Source organism: Podarcis erhardii (genome assembly GCF_964252035.2).
Source record: "Podarcis erhardii genome assembly, chromosome: 2".
Lineage (NCBI taxonomy): Eukaryota > Metazoa > Chordata > Lepidosauria > Squamata > Lacertidae > Podarcis > Podarcis erhardii.
In genome coordinates, this window is record NC_138498.1 from 41,041,585 (window position 1) to 41,064,663 (window position 23,079).

The window sequence follows — 23,079 nt, forward strand, 5'->3', positions numbered from 1 at the left end:
TAGCTAAGACAGATACAGGACTTTTTATTCCAGTCAGAACTCATTGGAACTCAGTTCCAGCACCTCTCAGGTAGTCATCATGGTCATTATAAGAGAACATGGGAGGCATTCATAGTGAGCTCTGGCACCCCTTTTTCTAGAAAAATAACACTAGATAGACATGTTGTTGGACATATTGTGGCAAGTGGTGCTCACAGAATAGAGCCCAGTATATGCAGGTGTAACAACATGTGAGCTGTTTGAATTGTCTCAGCAAGGAAGAACTGAATTATTGAGAACCCATCAGAACCTAGCTACTTTGCATGACAGCAGTCTTCAGAATGATATACTCATTATAGGCCCATTTGGGAATTGAGGGATTTGTTGGCGATTTCTAATTACAGAGGGTGGATTTATAAGTGGAAGCCTTTAAGTTTCAAATGTATCCATCCAAATCCACCAAAATAACTCTGGCTGCACTCTCCAAATGAGCTGGGCTTGTAAGCTCATATGGAAAGGGCTTACTGTTATATCTTCAGCTCCCTTCTGAGATGCCTCATTGTTTATGCCAACATAGTAAGTGCAAAATGTTTCCATGAGGAACCAAGCTGATGTTTTGCTAAATTTACCTTGGTGCCCATGCTGATGAGCTGCCAGGTATCATCAGTCACTGAAGCACATGCTTCTGCTGTGTGGTGGTGCACAGACAGTGTTATAACAATACTACACCACACATGCAGAAATTTCCTTAGAGTGAGGAAAATGATGAAGATAAACATAGACATAAAAGTCTGATAGCTTAGGACGGTATATATTGGGAAGTTTCTTTATTTGATGCCACATCATTCATGCTTATCGTTCCATGTACCTAAAAATACAAAATGAATATCAGCACCTAATCACACTAATTGCTAAAAAATTTCAGACAGCTTTGTGCCATCCACCCCATTCAAATAAAACAAAGGAATGTTGCAGTTTGAGATGCCTAAAAATTTAGGCTGAGATGACAAGAATAAGATCTGTCTCTGTGTGGTCCAGGAGCTTGGGCTGCACAAACACAAAAAATAATCAGATAATCAGTGTTCAGAATCCATCATTTGCTTGGGTGGAGGGAAGGGGGCACATAAGGCTGGATTCAGTCTCCCTTCCTCAGTCCACTCCATGAACAGACAATTGGCAGTCCTGAATACTAACAGACTAGCTTCAGGATCAAGCTCTCAACTCAAGGAAAAAGGCACACAGTTGCCCTTCTGCACACACTTTTCTTTGTATTCGATCAGGGCATTAGACACAATCCTATGCTCATTTACTTAGGAGTAAGCTTCACTGAACTCATTGGGACTTACTTCCAAGTAAAAACATGCATTGGATTGAACTGCATGACATAGGCTGCCCACAATAAACATTGTGTGCATGCAGATCCCATAAAGGAGAGAATGTCAGTATAAAAAACAGGGAAGACACATCAAATAGAAGATAGCTAAATTCATGTTCAGAGCATGCTTTAATAAATGAAAATATAGTCATATCTTCAAAAATAAACACCTCAAAATTTCATAAAAGTGCAACAGAGCAAACCTCCCCTAGACATACTTCTTTAGTAATTTCCCATCCCCCCACACAATGTCTTGAGGGTTAGCTCCAGCCTATGTATATCCCACCAGCCTCAGTGTGTTGGGGAAGGTCTTCCTCATCCCCATGCATTTCTCCTGGTCAATGAAGAGCGTATTTGCTTTGACAGCCAGGTCATGTTCTAGATTGGCTTTGGTGTGAACCAGTGCCTGGAGCGTATCTTCTGCATCTCTTAGCCTCTGCTGAAGGTCCTGGATGGTGTCATCAATTTCATACACTTCGTTCACAAGGCTGCATGGAACATAAGAAAGAATGTTAGCAAGTTCTCCGCTTTCCATTTTTCTAGGGAGTCCTCCTTCCATGTTTCTAGCCACACTGGTACCCTCCAGATGTTGTTGGACTCCAAATCCCCAGTCAGCATGGCCAGTGGTCAGGGGTGATGGGAGCTGTAATTCAACAACCCCTGGAGGGGTTGGCTAGTGAATCTTCTGCCTGCTTCTTGGTGGCATTCAATACAAAATAAAATAGTTGTGATCTCCTTGCTCAGGATAGTGCTCAGCAGGCTCTCTTTCCATTAGGGAGCGAGCACAGTACTTTTTAGCAAAGTCGTAAATAGTCCTTTCCCCCATGAAATGAGCAAGACAAAACTTTAGAGTGAATTACGGAATAAGTCCATGCAACAGGCTGTACCACTTAGGGGGGAAAGAGAAAAAAAAGAAAGAATGGAAAGCTGTGGTTTCCTGTTCTCATTTTGGCATTCTGGTTTGTCAGTGTGTGTGTTTTTTTTATGGGGTTCACATTCCTCTGACAACTAATGTGAGTAGGCAAAACCCAGCAGAATTCACAAATTAAAGAGTGGTGAATAAATGAAAGGTAAATAAAAGCACTCAGTGTGCCAAGGGGGCACTCTAAGGTGAGGCCCATTTGTTTCCCGTTAGTGAACCTTAGAATACCAATGTTGGTTTAGACGAACAATCCATTTAGCCCTGTTTCCTGTCTCCAGCTGTGGCCAGTCCAAGGAGGTCAGAGGAAATGTGCAAGAAGAAACAGTCGTTCTTTGTTACTGCTATATAAGATGGAACCAGCTGATCTAGAATTCATTCACAATACCTAACCAGTCAGAAAGTCAGGATAACCTGAATATGCGCTTGCATCTTCAGGCTCTGGGTTAGATCCAGAATAAGTTAGATGCTCACAGGCCTCACTTAAATCAACTAAGGAAGTTAACATAAATCTTTATAACTAGAAGAGCAACTCTAGGAAGGGTTAGGGAAGTGCAAAAATGTTAAGGTGGGGCATCCCCCCCCCCTCTTTTTGCTGCGTCAGCTCCAGCAGTGTTGTTCCATTTGGAGCTGTGCTTTTATCCAGCTGGTAGAGGGGTAACTGCACTGCATCCTAACCACCACTACTTAGCCATCAAAATAGGGGAATGAAGGTGGAATTGCAGCCTTAGACAGGATCTAACCCTACGTGTCTCCCTACATCAATTGCAGAGTATGGGTCCGATTAATATCTTCCTGGTCTGTGCGTGCACATACACACAAATGTGATGAAATAGACCAGGCATAGGCAAACTCGGCCCTCCAGACGTTTTGGGAATACAAGTCCCATCATCCCTGACCACTGGTCCTGTTAGCTAGGGGTCATGGGAGTTGTAGTCTCAAAACATCTGGAGGGCCAAGTTTGCCTATGCCTGAAATAGACAATTAAGTTCAGAGGACTAGTCGTCTTTGCTGGCTGAATTAATGGCAAGTGGAGATATAAGGGTTAATTTAGAGACATACAAGTGCATATAACAAAAAGAAAAGCTGCAAAATCACTGGTTTGGAAAAGCCTAAGCACCCCTCTCAGTCTCTTCCCACTGATCCAGTCCAATCATGTCTCTCCCCAGAAGCAGCATTTACTGTTTAAAGCAAGGGTTGTTGGGGTAACACTGATTGAAATTACGTGCATTACATCTTGTTTGGCCCAGGACCAAACTGGACTTCTGCAGGAAAATATGCTGGCTTTCACAGATGATGTGAGTAAATATACTCCATTATCTGTCGAAGAGGATTCGTTGTTTCCAGAAAACAAACACAAAACAATCTAGCATTTTCATTCTTAGCAATAGGACCCATCTCATGCGAAGAGATGTGTGATTTAATTTCCTGTTGATATTGGTGAGCATTGATGACACCTTCAACATTGCACGGCAGGGGACAGTCATAATGGCCCAAGACCACACCAGAGCAGATGGAGAATTTGTTTCAGTGCTTTGTTTCCAGCAGAGGAAGAAGGAAACTATTCCAACAAGTTTCCTGAGAAGGTACAAAGGCCTTGTGGAAGGTCATTGCACTATTACCATAAGCCCAGGGACCTAATTCATCTGCAGATGATTTATGAATGCGCTTCATCCAAATGTGTGGCTGGACCCTTGATGCCTCTAGACGTAAAAGACTGTAGACATTAAAGGAGAGCTGGTAGGGCTGGTTACTCAAGGGAGGGACTGCAGCTCAGTGGCAGAGCACATGTTCTGCATGCAGGATTGCCACAAGTTTAGTCTCTGGTGCCTGCAGTTAAAAGGATGAAGTGATGGGAAAGATCTCTTGGAGTGCCACTGTCTGTCAGAAGATATAATACTGGGTAAGATGAACAATTTGCCTGTACTGTAGTATGTGGCTGATTCCTATGTTCCTATTTTCAAAGGGCATGGAAGGCTGTAGCAATTTATGAGACTCATCAAACGCATCACATTCCTGCCTTCCCCACAAGGAAGCAAGATGGCTGCCTTTGCTTACCGTAATTGGGCAGAGTCCCGGCAGAGTTCTATGTTGGGTCTACGCAAGCGCTCATCCAGACGTGTTTGGGCAACCTTCAAGGAACACCCTTTGTCCTTGATGGCCTTACGAAGTGCTTCTATAGTCATCTCTGTCTCAAAGATTTCTTGTAGAGTCTGCAAGTTGGAGGAATAAGGGGGTTGAAAACCCAACAACAAATGTCGTCCTGTCTTAAATACAGAATGTACATTAGTAGAGATTTTCCCCACTGCATGTTTTATTATTATTGCACTTCTGTAATAAAACCTGAATCCATCCAGAAGCTGGTGTGTTGACTCAATAGAGTTCCCCAGACTTAGTGCAGTGACTCATTGACTCAATGGTCTTCCATCTGAAAGCCCCTTGAATAACTCTCTAAAAGCAGTGGATCCCCATGAATAATGATGATACTCATCTCAAGAAAGATACAGCATGGAACAGTCTGCCCCAATCTGTTTCCTCAATACAAATCTGAGGTTCTGCACCCACTAACAAAAATCCTGGCTATGCCCATAGCTTGGAGATGAGTTCTTTTGAGGACAGAGTGAAAGAATATGGCATGTTTAGCTGACCAGAAAGAAGACTGGGGAACAAGAAAAAACAAATATTGTGCTTCTCAGGAAAGGATGAAAGAGAAGATTTATGTTGAACGTTCAAGAAGAACTTTTTAATTGCAATAACAGATTTACTATGGAAAAAGTTGCCTGGAGAGACTATGGATTCTTCAACACTGGAGGTTTAAAAATATATGGGTTTTTTTTTCTTCTTCCACTCTCCCACAATCCCCATGTTGTGGGGGAGCAGTCCTTCTTCAAGGCATGAACTCTCTATGGACTCTTTCCAGCTCTATGTTTCTGAGATTAAACAATGTAATTACTGCAGAAAAGCCACATCAATTCATTATCTCACTTTGCTCACTCAGGGGGAAAAGGGAGGACCTTCACCAAGTGTTGCTGTCTCCCTTTAAATATATTTTCAGCATGAAGCTGTCAAAGTCTGTCTGGATCAGGCCAGTGGCCCATCTAGTCCAGCATCCTGTTCTTACAGTAGCCAAAAACATGCACGTGGGAAGCCCACAAGCATAAGAGTCCTCTCCTGCTGTTGTTAATCAGCAACTGGGATACTGCTTCCAACAGTGGAGATAAACCATAAACATAGTGACTATCAGCCATTGATAGCCTTATCCTCCTGCAATTTGTCCGAGGCCCTTTCAAAGCCATTTAAGTTGGTGGTCATCCCTATTTATTGTGGGAGCAAGATCCATAATTTAACAAGAAGAATGTACCATTTGGCTGCCCCTGCTAATACAGAGAACCAGAAGATTACAGAACCCCTCAACAGACTGGACAGTACTCCTTTCTATTCCGGAAAATGTTGTTTTTTATAGTGAAATTCAAGTAATAAAAAATGCAATCCTGTGCATGTCTAAGCCCCACTGAGTTTAATGGGACTTGCTCCCAGGTAAGTGTACCGTACATTTAACAAAGCAGCACATATCCCCCCCTCTCCGGACAACAATTTTATTCCCAGCACAACCCTGTGAGATAGGTTAGTCTGACAACTAGGGAATGACTAAACAGCACCCATTGAGTTTCGTGGCTGAGTTGGAATTTTAACCCAGATCTTCCCAATTCTAAACTCTAACGACAACGCCACACTCAAATGCTGCCTTAATCCATAAAATAGGACACAAAACATAAATCCATTTGAAACGTGCCTTGTAAAATAAGCAGGAATCATGTTGATATTTTGGAGGAGTAGTGGAGGAAAGGCTGGATTTAGTCTTCTTACTCCCCACCCAAAATTGCTCCGTACAATGATAGCTTATTGTTCAGGGCTATGCATCTGCAGCCCTAGCTGCTGTGTGTATACACAGTTGCACAGGTGTAGGGGATGCCTTGTGAAGGCATCATGCAATTCCTATGCAATTTGTTGTGCTTTCAGTGCTGGGCACATAGAATCAAGGATTTGTAGCAGATCTGCAAGAGGTTGGAGAAGGCTGTGGTGTGCGCCACAAGCTGATAGCAGGCACAAGGGAGAGCAACAGTAGCCAATCACGTGCAGTCCTGGTGTCGGATTTGGACTTCCACCAACCCCAGCCAGCCTGGCCGACAGTTTTGGATGTCTTGAGCTGTAGTCCAGCCACATCTGGGGGCGCAACATTGGCTTAAAGGTAAAGGTAAAGGGACCCCTGCCCATTAGGTCCAGTCGTGACCCACTCTGGGGTTGCGCGCTCATCTTGCTCTATAGGCCGAGGAAGCCGGTGTACAGTTTCCAGGTCATGTGGCCAGCATGACTAAGCCGCTTCTGGCAAACCAGAGCAGCACATGGAAACGCCGTTTACCTTCCCACCAGAGCGGTCCCTATTTGTCTACTTGCACTTTGACGTGCTTTCGAACTGCTAGGTTGACAGGAGCAGGGAACTCACCCCGTCATGGAGATTCGAACCGCCGACCTTCTGATCGGCAAGTCCTAGGCTCTGTGGTTTAACCCACAGCACCACCCGCATCCCTAACATTGGCTTAGCTCCAGGCAATTCATGCAAGCAGGCAGGGGAAGACAGTTAACGCCAAACCGAAAGTTTGGAAATGAATCCCACCTTAGCCAGATGGGCCTGGATCTTGTTTTTGGCATCAGCCGTCTCAGAGATGCGGTTGGTAAAGGCGACATTCACTTTGTTGAATTGGTTCCACATCTCATTGGCAGTCGTCACGAGCAGTGTTTCAATATCATCCCTGAGTTTGCCGGAGGCAGCCCGCTCACTCTGGGAGCGCATAATGTTATCATCAGTAAACTTGGCCCAGGATTCTGGCACAGAAATCCTGGGAAAGCACAAAAAGAGACAAACAAAAGAGTTTGTACACATCGTTTGCATGGGACTTCCTGAAATAATAAAGCCTGGAGGATACAGAAGGAATACCAGCTACATTGGCAATATATTGCATGTTTTAACATTTCCACGAGTACTAGTTGGACTTTTGGTGTGTTTTTTAAACAAGTGTAACTGCTTTTAAGTAGATTTTCTGGATGCTAATTCTGGAGCATCTTTTTAGATTAGTTGTGGAATTCGGGATGGGAAATAGGGAGGAAAAGGGGTTTAAATGAAGAAGAAGAAGCAGAAGCCAGAAACACTAACGTTGCATTTGTGTCTCCATTCCATTTCCCCTCCCACCCACTATTTGCCTCCACACCCGCAACAGCCAGCCAGCATTCTGTGGCTACTGAGCAGGCTCAGTTTTTATTGGGCTGCTTGAGGTTTTCTTCACCTCACCTTAGCTTCCACCCCACCCTTCTGCAAACCTGGGGCTATCCCAAGCCTACTGATACCTCCCCTCTTGTGCATGGATTGTGCCATATGCAACAGCACTTACAGCCTGATCTTTGGAAATAGAGTGAATAACAGATGATTGCTTAAGACAGCTCAGTTGGTTAGAGCATGGTTGCTGACAATATCAAGGTTGCAGGTTCAATCCCTGTAAGGGACAGCTGCATATTCCTGGGTTGAACCAGATGATCCTCAGGGTCCCTTCCAACTCTACAGTTCTATGCTCCCAAACTAGTTTGGGGCTCAAACACACATGTGTTATCATCTGTATCAGGTGATGGTCTTCATGGATGAGGCATCAGAGGAAACCTGACATCACCCAATGTCAGCTGTAGCACAATCCTTGTTTCTGTTGGCATGCCTTCTGTGGCTAGATCTGGTGCTTGTACACCAAGCTCCAGGTGATACTTACGTGGCATCAACTCGCTCGACGCCTCGATAAAAGGAAATGCCATCCGATGTGTTCCTGAGATGGTGGCACTTGTCATCGATTCGTTGAGCTGCTTGCTTGTCACTCAGGTCTTTCTCCAGTTCATGCTGGGCTGCTCTATTGGCTCTGTAATAAAATGGGTCAAAAGATGCTCAAGGGAAAAGAACCTGAGTAGTTACAACATAAATAGCCACACACCTACACCCCGAGACCACCTTCTCAACCTTCTATTTCCCCTTCATGACAATGGTAAGATGTTCAGTTTTAAATCCTTACTTCATGTTTATGGCATTCCTATGATAAAGAACTCCAGTATTGTATTGGCAGAACTGACTGCATACATCATCAACATGTGTAGTAGGGCACAAGCCAGAGGTTATAATCCTGGCCTTATACCATGCATTCATCTCCTGTAGAGACAGCACATTTTGCACTTGGAACATAGACATGGTTTCTCTATAGACAGTAAATCTTCTGTAAAGAAGTTAACATCTCATGCAGTGTCTGAATGGTCAGACACTGACCATTCAGGCAGAAGAACTTAAGACGATTCCATACATTATTACTAGGGCTGAGCCAAAGAAGCACATTGCTCACTTTGAAGTGGCTTTATGGCAAGGGTGTGGAACTTTCTTGAGACTGAGGACCACTTTCCCTTCGGGGGGCCACGTGCCCATGGGTGGGTGGGGCCAAAGGTTGACAGAGCAATGAGTGTAAATGTTAGCTTTGTGCAGTAGCCTGGTATCTTTACACTCGGCCTTATCTGTCCTCCATCCAGGGAAGCATTATCAGAGAGCAAGGATACATACAAGCCAGGAAGAAGTGCTCCAGGTGGGTGCAAAAGTTGGTCAGTAGGGGTGGGCGGCTGAGGAGTGGGGGGGACTGGGGGGGGGGGACTCCAGAAGGCAAGATAGAGAGGCTTGGAGGTCTGCATTCACCCTCATAGACCCGAGGCTCCCCTCTCCCCCCTTTTACATCATCATAAAGCCAAACATTTCAATTCCACCAAAGTGCCAGTTTCATACCAAAGTTGCATGTGGGTGGATATTTGGCACAGATGAAATTGCAAATGCTGCAGCAAGCACAAGCACACATGTGATGTGCATACACACATGTACCCACTGTGTACGCGCATCTAGCAACCCTGGCCTATTCAGCTTTTCAGCATAAGTGTGTGTGGTGTCTGCATTATATGTGTTTGTTGTGAAAACCACTAATCCAACACTCCAGAAAGTGAATTTTTGAATTAGAAAATGTTGTACTTTGTAGGATAGATACAGTAGATAGTTAAAACTTGTTGACTAATTTTATGGTATCTATATCATTTTTAAAAATGTGGGCCTGATGAAGGAGAACATCAGCTGCTTTATACTGAACTAAAACAAGCTTCAGTAATCTGGATGGGAGACCACTGGGAGTCCCACCTAGGAGCAGGATATGAATATTTAAAAAATCTGTATTTTTGCACTTCACTTTTTTCAACAGTAACCATGATTGGGAATGTTGAAAAGCAGTTCACTTTAGCAACGAGAGGCAGATGTCTCTTGTAAAACTTAACAAGTTCAGTATATGTGGAGAGACATCTGGATCAAATCTGTGCGCTGCTATAGGGGTAGCTCTTTGGGCTGTTGGAGATTATTTATTGTCCTGATTTCCCTTGCCTTTCTCTCTGCTATATCTATCCCTTCTGACTGGCTGGATTCAGACATCATGCAAAACTAAGCTTAGTGTGATGAGTACAAGCCCGGGAGCCCTGGGTTTGTGCATCCCCCCTTCCCCTCTGGCACAGCTACATGGAAGAGATGAAAAGCTTCTGCTTCCATTAAACAGTTAAGTGTTATGTCTGAACCCTAAAACTGTGGTTAATCTTCACTATGGTTAATGGAACCAAGCCAGCTTTGTAAACCATAGTTTCATATTCTTTTAGTTCCCTGTTTCTATAAGGTGGCATGCACATTGGATTTGGCAAGCTGTTCTCCCATAGGGAATTTCCATTATCCCCCTAGGTAAAAAGCTAACTTCCAGGGTCATCTTTAATCTTGCACATCTGCCTTTTAGTATGTATGTTTAGAAGGCAATTTTGTAACTCTCCTAGACATTTGGTTTCTTTCTGGTCTTGTTGAATGAAAAGGCCAAGAAGCATATTGGAGACTTTTCTCCCCCTCAAGTTGCACTACAGGGAAAATGGATGAGGTGCTTGCATCAAAATTTGTTTTTAAAGATCTTTTGAGAAAGGTGGAGATTAAAATTTTCCTTACGCAAGTTGGGCCGCTGTCTTACCCAGGTATCTTCTCATTCTCTCTTGGCATGATAGGATGACGTCAACCTCCTGATCAAGTTACAATAGCAAAAAATCCTGTCAACATTTCCCTTGATTAATGAAGGATAATGTGAATTACAGTTTTAAAATCCACTCCTTTATGGCCTCCTCAAGCATCGGAAGAAAATGCAATACAAGATGGTTAGTAGTTTGCCATTCTATTAGCACGGGAGTAATCAATGTTGCGCCCTCCAGGTGTTGCTGGAATACAAAACTGTATCATCACTGACCATTGGACATACCGGCTGAGCAACTGGGAGCTGAAGTCCAGCAACATCTGCAGGGCATCACATTGGCTATCCCTGTTCCAGTAAAAGAGTAAGTGTCCTCTCTTTTAAGATTGTTTGGAAAGGACCAACGAAAATTCCTTTCTATTTGTTGGGTCAGATTGGTAGGTGGGCACTGCAGGGATTCATATTTTCGAATTCCCTTCCGCAAAAGCCTCAATTTGCAGACTGGCAATACAGGACCTTCTTAAGACCACTGCACGCTCAGAACAACTTGAGTCATCAGAAGTATTCTTTTGGACTGAAGAGCCGTTCCCCCCTTGATATTTGCACTAACTGACTAGGTAAAGGTAAAGGGACCTCTGACAGTTAAGTCCAGTTGTGAACAACTCTGGGGTTGTGGCGCTCATCTCGCTTTACAGGCCAAGGGAGCCGGCGTTTGTCTGCTCCGCAGTTTTTCCGGGTCATGTGGCCAGCATGACTAAGCCGCTTCTGGTGAAACTAGAGCAGCACACAGAAATGCAGTTTACCTTCCCGCCGGAGTGGTACCTATTAATAATCTACTTGCACTTTTTGGCATGCTTTCGAACTGCTAGTTTGGCAGGAGCAGGGACCAAGCAATGGGAGCTCACTCCGTCGTGGGGATTTGAACTGCTGACCTTTTGATCGGCAAGCCCAAGGCTCAATGGGTTAGACCACAATACCACCTGCGTCCCTTATAATAACTGACTAGAGCTTTCTAATTTTAACTCTTGCCATGTTTAATTTCTTTTCACCCTTTACATTGTATAATAATTGCATTTCATGACATATTATATCTCTGAGCATACATGTTGTAAGTTGCTTTGAGAAGCTTGCCAGAAATTCAACATATAAATTAAGGCTAGTAATTTTAACGCTAATGTGACAAGACAGATGGGCCATTTGCTATCTGTTCATACAGAAGGCTTGGTCCCCAAAACAGGAGTGATGAAAGTGATTCTGCTTCTCATTTTTAATTCATTGGGCATGGCCAATTTCTTGACTGTGCAAAGAAATCCAAACTTTAACCAATCCAGGGTTTGTTACAAAAGGTAAATGAGCAAACTAGCCTATAGATCTGTCCTGAGCAGTGGTGGTTAGTACAGGGTAGAGAACCTTGCACACATGCTTCTTCCTTTTCTATCCACTTAAGAACATAAGAACAGTCCTTATGTAGGATCAGGCTATTGGTCCATCTAGTCCAGCATCCTATTTTTACAGCAGTCAACCAGATGCTCCCAGGAAACCTGCAAGCAGGACCTGAGTGCAGCAGTACTCTCCCCTTCTGTGGTTTCTAGCACCTGGTATTTAGAAGCATACTGCTTGCAACATTGGGAATAGAACCATCATCATGGTTAGTAGCCTTTGGCAGCCTTATTGTGTATGAATTTGTCTAATTGTCTGTGATACATTATCAGCAAACCAGAGTCAATTTTGCTTGACTTTGGTTTCCAGAAACACATTTAATGTCTGAAGCTCTCCTGATACCCACATGCCTTGGCTCTGGCAAATGAAGAAACAGGCAGCTCCCAAGGACTGGATTTTTCCATGTGGCGCTCCCTATTGGAAACTCCTTATTTCCTTTGGATGACAGCATCCTCCAGATAGCTTGTGGCATCCAGCTGTGCTGTAGGTTGCTTGCTTTCATGAGCTAATAAGCACCTTGGAACAAATGACAGTAGGGCTTGGCCGGTGCTATTTCTAAGGGAACAAAATTTGTGCTCTGGACAGAGTGGCAGGAACATTGATGGCTTGGAAATGGACATTGGAATGGGCTGGTGCTGCTGTTATTGACGTCAGTGTGAAATCTTCCATTGATGATCATGGGAGGTGACGCAGGATTTTAAAATAACATTGTGAGAAGGGACTCTGCATTGCCCAATTACCTTTCTTGCAGGGAAATGTTGTGATGAAGCGAACACCATGCAGAAGACCTGAAGCACCTCAATAGTCAGCAGGGGTGGGCCAGAACTGAGCTACATTGAGAAGTTCCTGATCCAGAATCTGAGCTCAGTGCTCTTCAGCAGGGCTAGCACTGTATGCATGTATGTTTGAGGGGAATCAGTAATTATAGGACAAATCACAGGGGAAAGATGTCACAGTCTTCACATATGAGGAAGAAAATGCAAGATAAGCAGACAGTTCATGTGGCAAGGAACACTAGTGCTTGTGGATGAAGAGGCAAACACTGGAGAGAAGGCAGCGCAAATACAGGAAGACAAAGAAGCAGGATGTACCATGGAAAGCAAGGCTGGGAGGCACATCCAGGTTAGCACTGATAAATACAAAATTGTTCTTGGGAAACTTCCTGTCTGATATGGCTCCAGCGAGGTTCCTAAATACTGTCCAGGAACTACTGGAAGAACAAAAATAAATCACAGGCAGGCTGCTGCTGAACTGATTCAGATGGTGGACTGCCAAGGCAGTACTTTGCTGTCCTCCATTTCCAGACTAGTTGCCTTTCTACTAAAAATATATTTCAACATGCAGCACTATAGCAATATACTTGCTGTGCATTTATCCCTTGTAATAGGATGTTACACTTATTTCTCATATACCCCCACTTCTCAACTTTCAATGGCTGAGGTCAATGTGTATCAGTCTGAAGTTACCTCTGCGTAGCCAGCAAAGGCTTGATGTGGATATTCCTGGCTTTTTTATTCTGTACCTGCTCCTGACCCTGAAGACAAGCACTTATGTGAAGTACACTGAAATGCTCCTCCTCTCTGCCACAGTATTGTTTACAGCTGCAGAAAGAGATGACAAGGACAGCACCGTGCAGACCCAGTGCCGGATTTACGTATAAGCTAAACAAGCTATAGCTTAGGGCCCCACTCTCTTGGGGCCCCCAAAAGAATTTAAAGAAAAAAAAACTGGATGTACATTTCCAAAATATAAGATAAAAACAAATAAAATGGATTTAGATACCTATTAGGTCCATAAATTACCATATAGCATATATTCAACACAAAAAACAGTGACAATTTGTTGTTGACAAAGGACAGCTGGACATATAAAGGGCACCATTACCTTCAATAGCTTAGGGCCTCATCAAACCTAAATCTGGCCTTGTGCAGACCACATTTAAGACTCCGAGACCTCCCCTGTTTTAAAGGTCAGGGTACAAACTGAGAGTGGGGAACCTGCAGTTCTCTAGAGATGCTGCTGGACCACAACTCTCATCATATGTGACCACTAGCCATGGTGGCCGGAGCTGATGGGAATTGGAGGTCCAACGGCATCTCATAGAACAAAGGCTTCCCAACCCTGCTATAAACAAACACTTGCATATATGTTCAAAGCTACTTACTATACAACATACCACTAGCCCACAGTTAAAAACTACAAATTTCATGTTATGTACTAAACGGGCAACTCACTGTCATTAGTTGTTTTTCCACATCATCATGAACAAGGTCAATGCCCATCCTCTTCTCTCGGTGAAGCAGACATTCCTGGGCTACCTGTTTGACATTACAGGGAAAAATGGTGAAAGTTATCTTTCTCTGTTTTTAACATGTAAAGTGGTATAAAGTAGTATATTATAGAATAAAACAAGATCAGTAACTTATCACTGTTACAAGAACACCTTGCCCATCTGGCTAGGTTGCACCAGCCTCTCTGGACGGCTTCCAACAAAATATAAAGGAAAAATACATAAAACATTAAAAGCTACCAGAAACAGGGCCGCCTTCAGATGTCTATGAAATGCACGGCTTGAACTTCAGTCGCGAAGCCCAGCCATAGATGCAGTAGGAGTACCGGTGTTTGAAAGGCAGGCTTCTTAAGCCTAACACAGCTCTGGTGTGCTCATTTGCCAAAAGAGAGAGCATATATTGATGATTTGGATCGTTGCCTAATAACCTCAAATGGGTTCAGGTGAACCCTAAGCAGAGTTTTGCATGGCTGTGTTTGCATGGCCCCTAGTAGTCTGAAGGTAAAGGTAAAGGGACCCCTGACCATTAGGTTCAGTCACGGACGACTCTGGGGTTGCGGCGCTCATCTCGCTTTACTGGCCGAGGGAGCAGGCATACAGCTTCCAGGTCATGTGGCCAGCATGACTAAGCCACTTCTGATGAACCAGAGCAGCGCACGGAAACGCCATTTACCTTCCTGCCAGAGCGGTACCTATTTATCTACTTGCACTTTGACATGCTTTCAGACTGCTAGGTTGGCAGGAGCAGGGACTGAGCAATGGGAGCTCACCCTGTTGAGGGGATTTGAACCGCCGACCTTCTGATCGGCAAGCCCTAGGCTCTGTGGTTTAACCCACAGCACCACCCGTGCATTACTGCAACCCAGCCAGATGGGTGGGGTATTAATATAATAATCATCACCATCTGCCTGTTTACCTGGAGTTGCCCTTCTGTTTCTAATATGGCTCTTTCAAGTCGTTTCTTCATATCTGAAAGAGCATTTGTCTCCCCAATCATTCCATCAATCTCGTGGTTAAGCTCTGATTTCCAAAATATGATGTCATTGACTCGTTCTCCTAGATTTCTTGTTGATTCCGTTTGGGTTTTCCTTATCTGCTGGTCCTTGTCTTGAATCATCCGGGAAGTGTCCACTCTCAACCTCTCAGCATTGTGGCGTGATGCCTCTGATTCTTTGAAATTTGTTAGGTTAGCTCTATACCAGTCTTCGGGAGTGTACCTAGTGAAGAGTGCTGTTCTGTTGGAAACATAGGGGAGCATGTTGCATGGCGTGAGCCCTTGAGAACTCTTGGAGAAGGGGGCCAAAGTTGGAGTGATAGCAGCAACTTTGTAATAGGCACTAGGTCTCCAAGGAAGGCTCAAGCTGTGGGTCAGGGCATAGTGAGGGAATCTGTTCTTATAGCTTGATGCCATGGTGCTGATGGCTGGCAGAAAATTTGAGGGCGTTGGTCTTGGATGGGCATATGTTGCCGTCAAGGTAGAGCCTACAAGCTCCATGATTGAAAATGTCTATCCAATCAAGTTTCCTATATCAAAGAAGAGCTAGAAAAATAAAACACATTTAATGAACACTTGTGCAGGTAGTCTAGAGAGGGTTCATGTCTATGAGTGTCTAAGCAACCATGACCCCCATATATTGCTTTTCTTACCACTATGCACCCAACTATAGCAGCATTTTGCTTGGTATAACAGAAAGTGGTACATTTCATACAAGCAATTTCTCCAAAGAGGACAAACACACCTCTGGTCCAGTTCCATTGCAGCTCTCATGGCAACAAGGTGGTCAGTCCCATGATGAACCCAATTTTAAAGCAAATTCATAGAAAATGAATGGGTTAATCTGGAGAGAGAGAGAGAGAGAGAGAGAGAGAGAGAGCACCTCTTTTGCTTTTGGACACTGAATTAACAAGCCTATTCTACTAGTCTCATTAGTGGGGTTTACACCTGCCATCTTACAGACCCCACTGTAGCATGTTATTAGACTTGTTTGTGGGAAACCCAGGTTCAAATCCCCGTTCAGCTATGAAGTTCACAAGGTGTTATTGAATGAGTCACTTTCTTACCTAGTTATCTCACTGCATCAATGGCAATGACAATAGATGCAGCAATGACAAAGCGTAAGTATTGCAGATGAGGGAATTGTGGGCAATGGGGTGGGATAAGAGAGTGCAGTTGTCAGGGACTAGGCAGAGAAGGAATGGTGGAGACCACCTCCCCATCCTGACCCTTTCAGGGAGGAGGTAGAGGAAGACATTATAGATTTACAACAGGGGCTTGAGGGAGGTTGCAGCTCAGAGGCAGATGAGAGGGGAGGTTGGGAAATCATGGGAGAGCCAGAGCAACACCTGGCTGACACGTTGTCATTAGAAAGCATTCCAGACCCTCCATCTTCCAGAACCCGGAGAGCCTTAAAAGTAGGAGAGCAGAGAGCTCAAAGACAGAGGGCACTTGGACTTCCGGGTTGGCGCCATCGCCGAATGGCAGACTCCCTCCGAGCTCCGGAGGGAGCCTGCTCGGTAGGGGCTGGGTCCTGCCGCGCCGGCGACGCGGGGACCCTTAAAAACCATGGGCGCTAAAACCCATGGACATGGTGACTCGGCTGGCACCTTTTGAGCCCCCCCGACCCGCGAAGGAGCCTTTTTAAAGGCTGCGGAACGGGTGACAGGGGGGGGTGGTGCTTTGAGTCCTCCGCTTCCCCTGCCGAGCGAAGCCGCATGCCATTCGACGGAGAGCGCTGACTTCTTCCATTGGAAATTTGGACTTAAAAGCATAACCCGTGAGTAATCGGAATTTGGATTAAAAAAGGCGAGAAATTTTTTAAAGAATTCGGAATGAGCGGGGGAGGCATAAAAAGGAAGTCAGCCCCCCCCCCCTGTTGTAGAGGAGCTAAAGTAAAGGACTTAACATCTAAGATTGAGCGCAACCTTATTTTGATAAAGTTATGAAATTTCGCGATGGAAAATTATAAGATTGAGCTGGAGGAGAAAAGTGGAATTTATTCAAAAAGCAACCCACCCACCCCGGAACCTGGGAGCGTTTTAGCTAGAGCGCCGGGAGAAGACAAGGAGAGGTTTTGACAGCTGTCAAAGAGCTGTCAAAGCAGAAGAACAACAATGAGAACTTTGTTACGAGGACTTTGCCGGTTATATTTTTTACAAATTGGATACAAAATGTTTAAAACAAGGAATAATAAAGTTACTTTGACTGGTGGACGTGATCTGGAAGGGAACTGAGTTACCATAATCCACCTAGAGGAGCCGAGGGATATTACAAGTTGTTGGCATCGAATTTGACAGAACTTTTTATCTCCTGGGAAACTGCAGAAATGGAACATTATTTTGACTACAGAGGTTTACACACTAAAGTAGACAATAGACTTATCTATTGAAAATGGAAGGGACTTGGCATCATGTTTTGTTCCTGAATAACAGAGCCTCTGCAGTGGAATTTAGAAGCTTTTGGAATTAGAACATTTGTGCAGGAAAACAGGAAAAGAAAGAGGAGAGAGACTAACAAGAACAACAAGAATAATAAGAATTGGACAAAGTTGGAAGTGGGAACATTTGGGAAATCCAGATTTGAAAGGTTTAAGAAATAAAATTGGAGTTTTACTCCCAAGTATATAAAAATCTGGATGGAAAAAATGGGCCTTTTTGAGATAGACTCCTTCCAAGATTGGACTTTTAAAATTAAAGAAGACTGGTAAAGGACTATGGTTTAAATAAATGTGGGAGCTCCAGGAAGACATCAGATGTTGATTAATACGGGAAACGCAACCAGGAAAAGGGGGAGGGATTTGGAATCCAAAGGCTGTAAAATTATATTTTATTTTATTATATTTTAATTTATTATGTATATTAAAGGGGGGAACGCGCGGAAGGGAATAGGTCGATCTTAGGAGATGGGAAAATATTCTTAAATTGGGCTAATGATAATAAGGTTAAAATTTGGGATAATAAATTGCTGAATTTATTTGTAAGAATTGGAATACAAGAGGGGGAGGGGAGGGGAAGTCCTGGAAAGATGTTATGGAAAATAAGATCTTAAATTTGGATGTTTTGTTTTTTTTATATTGTTATAATTGGAAACTCTTAATAAATATTATTAAAAAAAAAAAAAAAACAAAGACAGAGGGCACTTAGCAGCACCCATAGAGGAGATGATGAGGATGACGAATGAGGAAATGGGAGAGGTGGTAGGTGGGGATTCACTCATGCCAACGCCATTATCCAAGAGGCTGGGTTCTATAGCCTCTCTCTGTAAAGACTGAAATAAAAAAGGACTGTAAGAAACTTTTCCTTGTCTTTATACTTTCCTGGGCAACCAGCTGGGAGCTGCTGACAGCATCCTGACAGCAATATAAATAAGGGGAGATGGAGAAGTTTCAGGCATGTGGGATTTTCTTTATTTCCCACCCTGGAATGCTGAGGTGCAGCAACTGGAGCCAGAGCTGCTTCTCAATTCAGAATGCTGAAGGAGATGGACCTTGTTCTTAAGGATGTCCACACATAGTTTGCTGTATTTTGGGCTAATTCCAAGAGCTAATTGGTACAAAATGGATTCTCTCCCCCACATCTACTTTGCACAATCTATGTCCTAGAATCATAATAGAAGAGAAGAGTTGGAAGGGATCCTGAGGGTCATCTGGTCCCACCACCTGCAATGAAGGAATCCAGCCCACAGCCATCCCTGGGTGAGCTCAAACCACCAACCTTCCAGTTAACAGCCAGTTGCACTGGCCCATTGTGTCAAAGTGCATGTGCAGTTGTTTTCACAATCCAATAAGTGAGACGTTTGCAAGCAAATCCCAATACAGGGGCTCTTTCTGAGTAGTCTGCCTATATATCTAGCAGGGGAAACCCACTATTTATATACATATAAATCATATGTACACCACAAATATAAATCAAGCTCTGCAATGTTGGCCCTGACTGATGGTGATGACATAGTAAAGGAAAGTCAACATAGCATAGCCAACTGTAATCTTGACCAGGTGGATGGATATATATATATATATATATATATATATATATATATATGGAATTATATGGAAGTCACTGGTTTGCAACAAATATACTTAGCAAAAGAGATCACCCAAGGAGAGCTCTTTGACAGTGTCTTTTGAAAAAAACATAATAACATTTCTGAAGTTATCTTCAAAGCTCACCTTGGAGAATGTAACCACACAGAGAGATTATTGGCTCAAGTGACCGCAAGCTGACTTGCAGTCTATTGTCCTTTTTACTTACCTAATTGTATGCTAGTGGAAATCTAATATGCATTGCTATCTAATGTAAATACTTCAGCGTACATAATACACAATCCAGTAACAAACACAGAATAATCCATTCAGCGGAGGTAACCTTCACTTTGGTTACAAGAGTGGATTGTGGATATAGCAATGCCTCTCTAAGTTCATCAGGCAGGGTGATGGTTACTTAAAAACACCTTCATTTTCAACCTAAATATTTCCTTCATCAGCTTTTTCTTGGTTGTCTTCCAAGCCCATAGAGGACAAATGGTTCTAACGTACTCATAGTGGATGAGTTCTTTATGAGAACTCTTATCACATTCCATTCTGTGCTGGCTCCTTACTGCTTCACAAAACTTATTGTGCAGTTGTGCCCCCTTTGCATTTTTCTCACGTTTACTTGAGGGCTTTCCACCACACAGTTCCCTCTGCAATAGCCCTCTCATACCACCTGCTAATAAGCTAACTCCATCCTTTAAACTGTGGCCCTTCAGTTGTTGCTGGACTCCAACACGCATCAGCCTCAGCCAACATGACCAATGGTCAGAAATGATGAAAATTGGATACTCTCCCAATACATTTCATCCACTGTAATTTTCCTGTTGTACCTGTTCTGTGTTATCTGCTGCCCTTTAACCTTTATCTAGTTCATTAATATTACTTCTCTTTCTCCAACATGCATTTTTCTTCCACCGGCCACGGACTGAGGATGTGTTCTTACACTGATAAAGAGTTTGTCTTTTATTTTTTACATTATTATTTTATTACAGTATTTGGGAACAGAATGGGCTTAAGACATCTAAATAACAATAACTATACTGCTACAACTACAACTATTATTACTAAGCATGAGAGCACAATCCTACCCACTGTGCAATGGATTAATGCCTGCACTTATATTGTGCTTTTGCTGAGGTGTGATTCTTCTTTAAAAAAATGAACTCTGCTACTCTATTCCAGGCAAACCACTAAGATCTATTCATTGTCACATCCAGCGCATATTCAGGTCTTGGAAACCGAATAACGTGGAGAAAGTGGTGAAGATGTTCACATGGCAGCAAATCCTCCTCCCACCTAAGCAAATTATATTCCTTCTGTTACTTAAATCCCACACCTCTACATTTATTCATGACCTAAACTTGACAATAAAGGTAATGAAAAGCTGTTTTCCAGCACTCCCTGCTCCCAATTAATATTACATATGTCTCTATCCTATTTTCCCTCCCATTACTTTCCACACCTCTGCCCTCCCCTTTTCACAGCATCCTTACCACCTATTGTCACTAAGTGGCTCTTTTGTGGTCTGTGCAGTGGATTATTATTAATTTTGGGGTGGCTCAAGAATACATTCTTTTGACTGCTTCTCCTGACCAGCTTCTCCATCCCTTTTCCTCATTTCCCACAGGCAGATGCAACCCCCTGTCTCCAAGGAAGCCATCCTTCCTTGGAGGATAACTGGCCCTGCACCTAAAGTGAGGTAAGCATCTTCGGACTACTTCTTTGCTCAGTGTGCAACAGCCAGGGAGCAGTGGGGCAAAGTGTCCTGCCCAGGCAGTTTGTGAGTTCTGGGAAGCTGGTGGCTCCTTAGTAGACTTCTTCTTCTTTGCCCTACTGCTTCCAGACCTGCTACTCACCTGTCTGCAGGTTAGCTCTGAGGAAGAGAAGAGGACGGGCTGGAGGGGAGGGAGCCTCCAGTATACCCAGGCTGCTGCTCCCCAATGCCCAGGAGAAACATCTTCCTGCTCTTCCCTCCCACACAAGACTTCTATCCCGCCCTCGCCCTTTGTGACACGCATGCTTCCAACACTTCCCATTGGTCCAAACGAGGGTGGAAGGGAAAGGAGGGGGAGAAGCGGGGACGGGCGTCGCTAAGGCCTCAATAGCTGCCTAGTAACTCTATTCCCTCTCGGGGCGGGGCGGGGCAGGGGGGCAAGGTGGGAAGGGAAGAGAGAAAGGAAGGAGGGAGGGAGGGTCATTCTTGAACCTGCAGCTCTTGTCACCCGCGCATGGGGGCTCGTCTCGTCCCGCAGCAACCAGGCTTTGTGAACAACTGTCGCGCCCCAATGGCCATCCCTACTGCCCATTTTAAATGGGGAAAGAAAAGATCGTGTGTCACCTATGCCAACAGTGTCGTCCTCCAGATATGATAGAGATCTGAGGATATACAGTGGGGGCGGGGCAGAGGTTAGAACATCGGCAAGTTAAAAGCGCCTGTTGTATCTTGCTGTGTTCTGCCACGGTGTATATCGACAAAGTACTAAAAGTTGCAGAAGGACGCCCCCGCAAGCGTGTATTGCGGGTGCCTGTTGTTGTTCTTATTGTTGTTATTATGCGCTGTCTTTACGCTAACAGCGACTCAAAGCAGTTACAGATAAAATAACAGCTAAAACCATGTGCGTGGGGGAGGGGGGAACCAATCATTAAAAAAAACAATTGAACATTAGGATTAAAACTAAATCTAAGATCTATTGAAAATGTGCAGACAATCACAACAAAAAAAGCACGGCACTAGCCCCCTCATTCAAAGCAGTTAGTTCAGCAAAGCTGAAGTTCAGCAAAGCAGGTTGGAACTTGCCAGCAGAAAAACAATAAGGAGAGAGGCCAGTCTAACTTCTCTAGGGAAGGAGTTCCAAAATGTGGGAGCAGCAGCCACCAAGTTTGAGCTGGCCCATCAGTTTAACACTAAAAAATAATAATAGTTGTTTGCTGTGACTGCTCTGATTTTATTGTGTTTTGATTCTGTTTGTAAGCTTTAAGCCTTTACAAAAGCAGAGCTATTGATTCCTGTCCAAAGTTCCAATACCTTGGAGAAGGAGCGTAATTTCATATGCAGGGTTGGGGAGAAACTCCTTCCTCCTTTAAATGCACAACCAATAATCCATCCATTTTAATGTCCTGATCCTATGCATGTTTAGGAAAAGGGAAAAAGATACATTGAAATCCCAGAGAGGCTAGTCCAGGGGTCAGCAAACTTTTTCAGCAGGGGTCTGGTCCACTGTCCCTCAGACTTTGTAGGGGACCAGACTATATTTTTTTGGGGGGGGGGGAATGAACAAATTCCTATGCCCCACAAATAACCCAGAAGTGCATTTTAAATAAAAGCACATATTCTACCCATGTAAAAACATCAGGCAGGCCCCATAAATAACCCAGAGATGCATTTTAAATAAAAGGACACTTTCTACTCATGTAAAAACATGCTGATTTCCGGACCATCCGTGGGCCGGATTTAGAAGGTGATTGGGCCAGATCCGGTCCCTGGGCCTTATTTTGCCTACCCATGGGCTAGTCCATTAGGCCAAATGGGGCACTGCCCCACCAACCTCAACCTGCCCTCAGCCAGCCCCCACTTGCTTTCCTTCTTACTTAGAACCACAGCAGGGGCTGTTACTGCCGGTCAGTTTCCTCCTCTCATCTTGCTGTTGCCCGTAGGGAAACTCAACAGGGAAGTGGTGTTACATAGAATTAGCTAGCTCTGCCTGCCATTGGCAGTGACTCCACTTGCCTTCCACCCTACCAGCCCAAACTGCCACCAGTTGCCACTGAGGTAATTGAAGTGACCACCCATACCTCTGGGTGTGCTTAGTGCTCAGATGGGCCCCACACGTACACTATTTTGGGCCCCATGATGGCGGGATCTAAATATAAGAAAATAAATAAAATCAATTTATTTATCTGTTCTCCTCGGGAGGTGATGGACTCTCCTTCGTTGGAGGTGTTTA

General features: G+C 44.0%; 1 protein-coding gene across 2 annotated transcripts; it reads right to left on the reverse strand.

The window, feature by feature from the left end:
- Positions 1-1,464: 1,464 nt before the first annotated feature.
- Positions 1,465-21,605, reverse strand: TEKT3 (tektin 3). Of its 2 annotated transcripts, none has more exons than XM_081848738.1 (8): positions 21,474-21,605; positions 15,025-15,648; positions 14,053-14,136; positions 10,363-10,433; positions 8,087-8,230; positions 6,949-7,171; positions 4,332-4,486; positions 1,465-1,842 (listed from the first exon to the last, which is right to left on the reverse strand). In XM_081848738.1, exons 2-8 carry the CDS (start codon positions 15,601-15,603, stop codon positions 1,626-1,628), a joined length of 1,473 nt encoding a protein of 490 aa, XP_081704864.1. In that variant the 5' UTR covers positions 15,604-15,648; positions 21,474-21,605; the 3' UTR covers positions 1,465-1,625. The 2 variants fall into 2 exon arrangements, with proteins under 2 accessions (XP_081704864.1, XP_081704863.1); XM_081848737.1 differs by lacking the exon at positions 21,474-21,605 and adding an exon at positions 20,992-21,150.
- Positions 21,606-23,079: the final 1,474 nt, after the last annotated feature.

Excerpts from the sequence above, each read along its gene's own strand:
- TEKT3 (XM_081848738.1), bottom strand. The coding sequence starts at position 15,603 with ATGGAGCTTGTAGGCTCTACCTTGACGGCAACATATGCCCATCCAAGA. Across the intron at positions 7,172-8,086 it reads GTCGAGCGAGTTGATGCCAC|GATTTCTGTGCCAGAATCCT; the intron begins GTAAGTATCACC and ends GTGCTTTCCCAG. Across the intron at positions 4,487-6,948 it reads TCCAGGCCCATCTGGCTAAG|ACTCTACAAGAAATCTTTGA; the intron begins GTGGGATTCATT and ends TCCAACTTGCAG.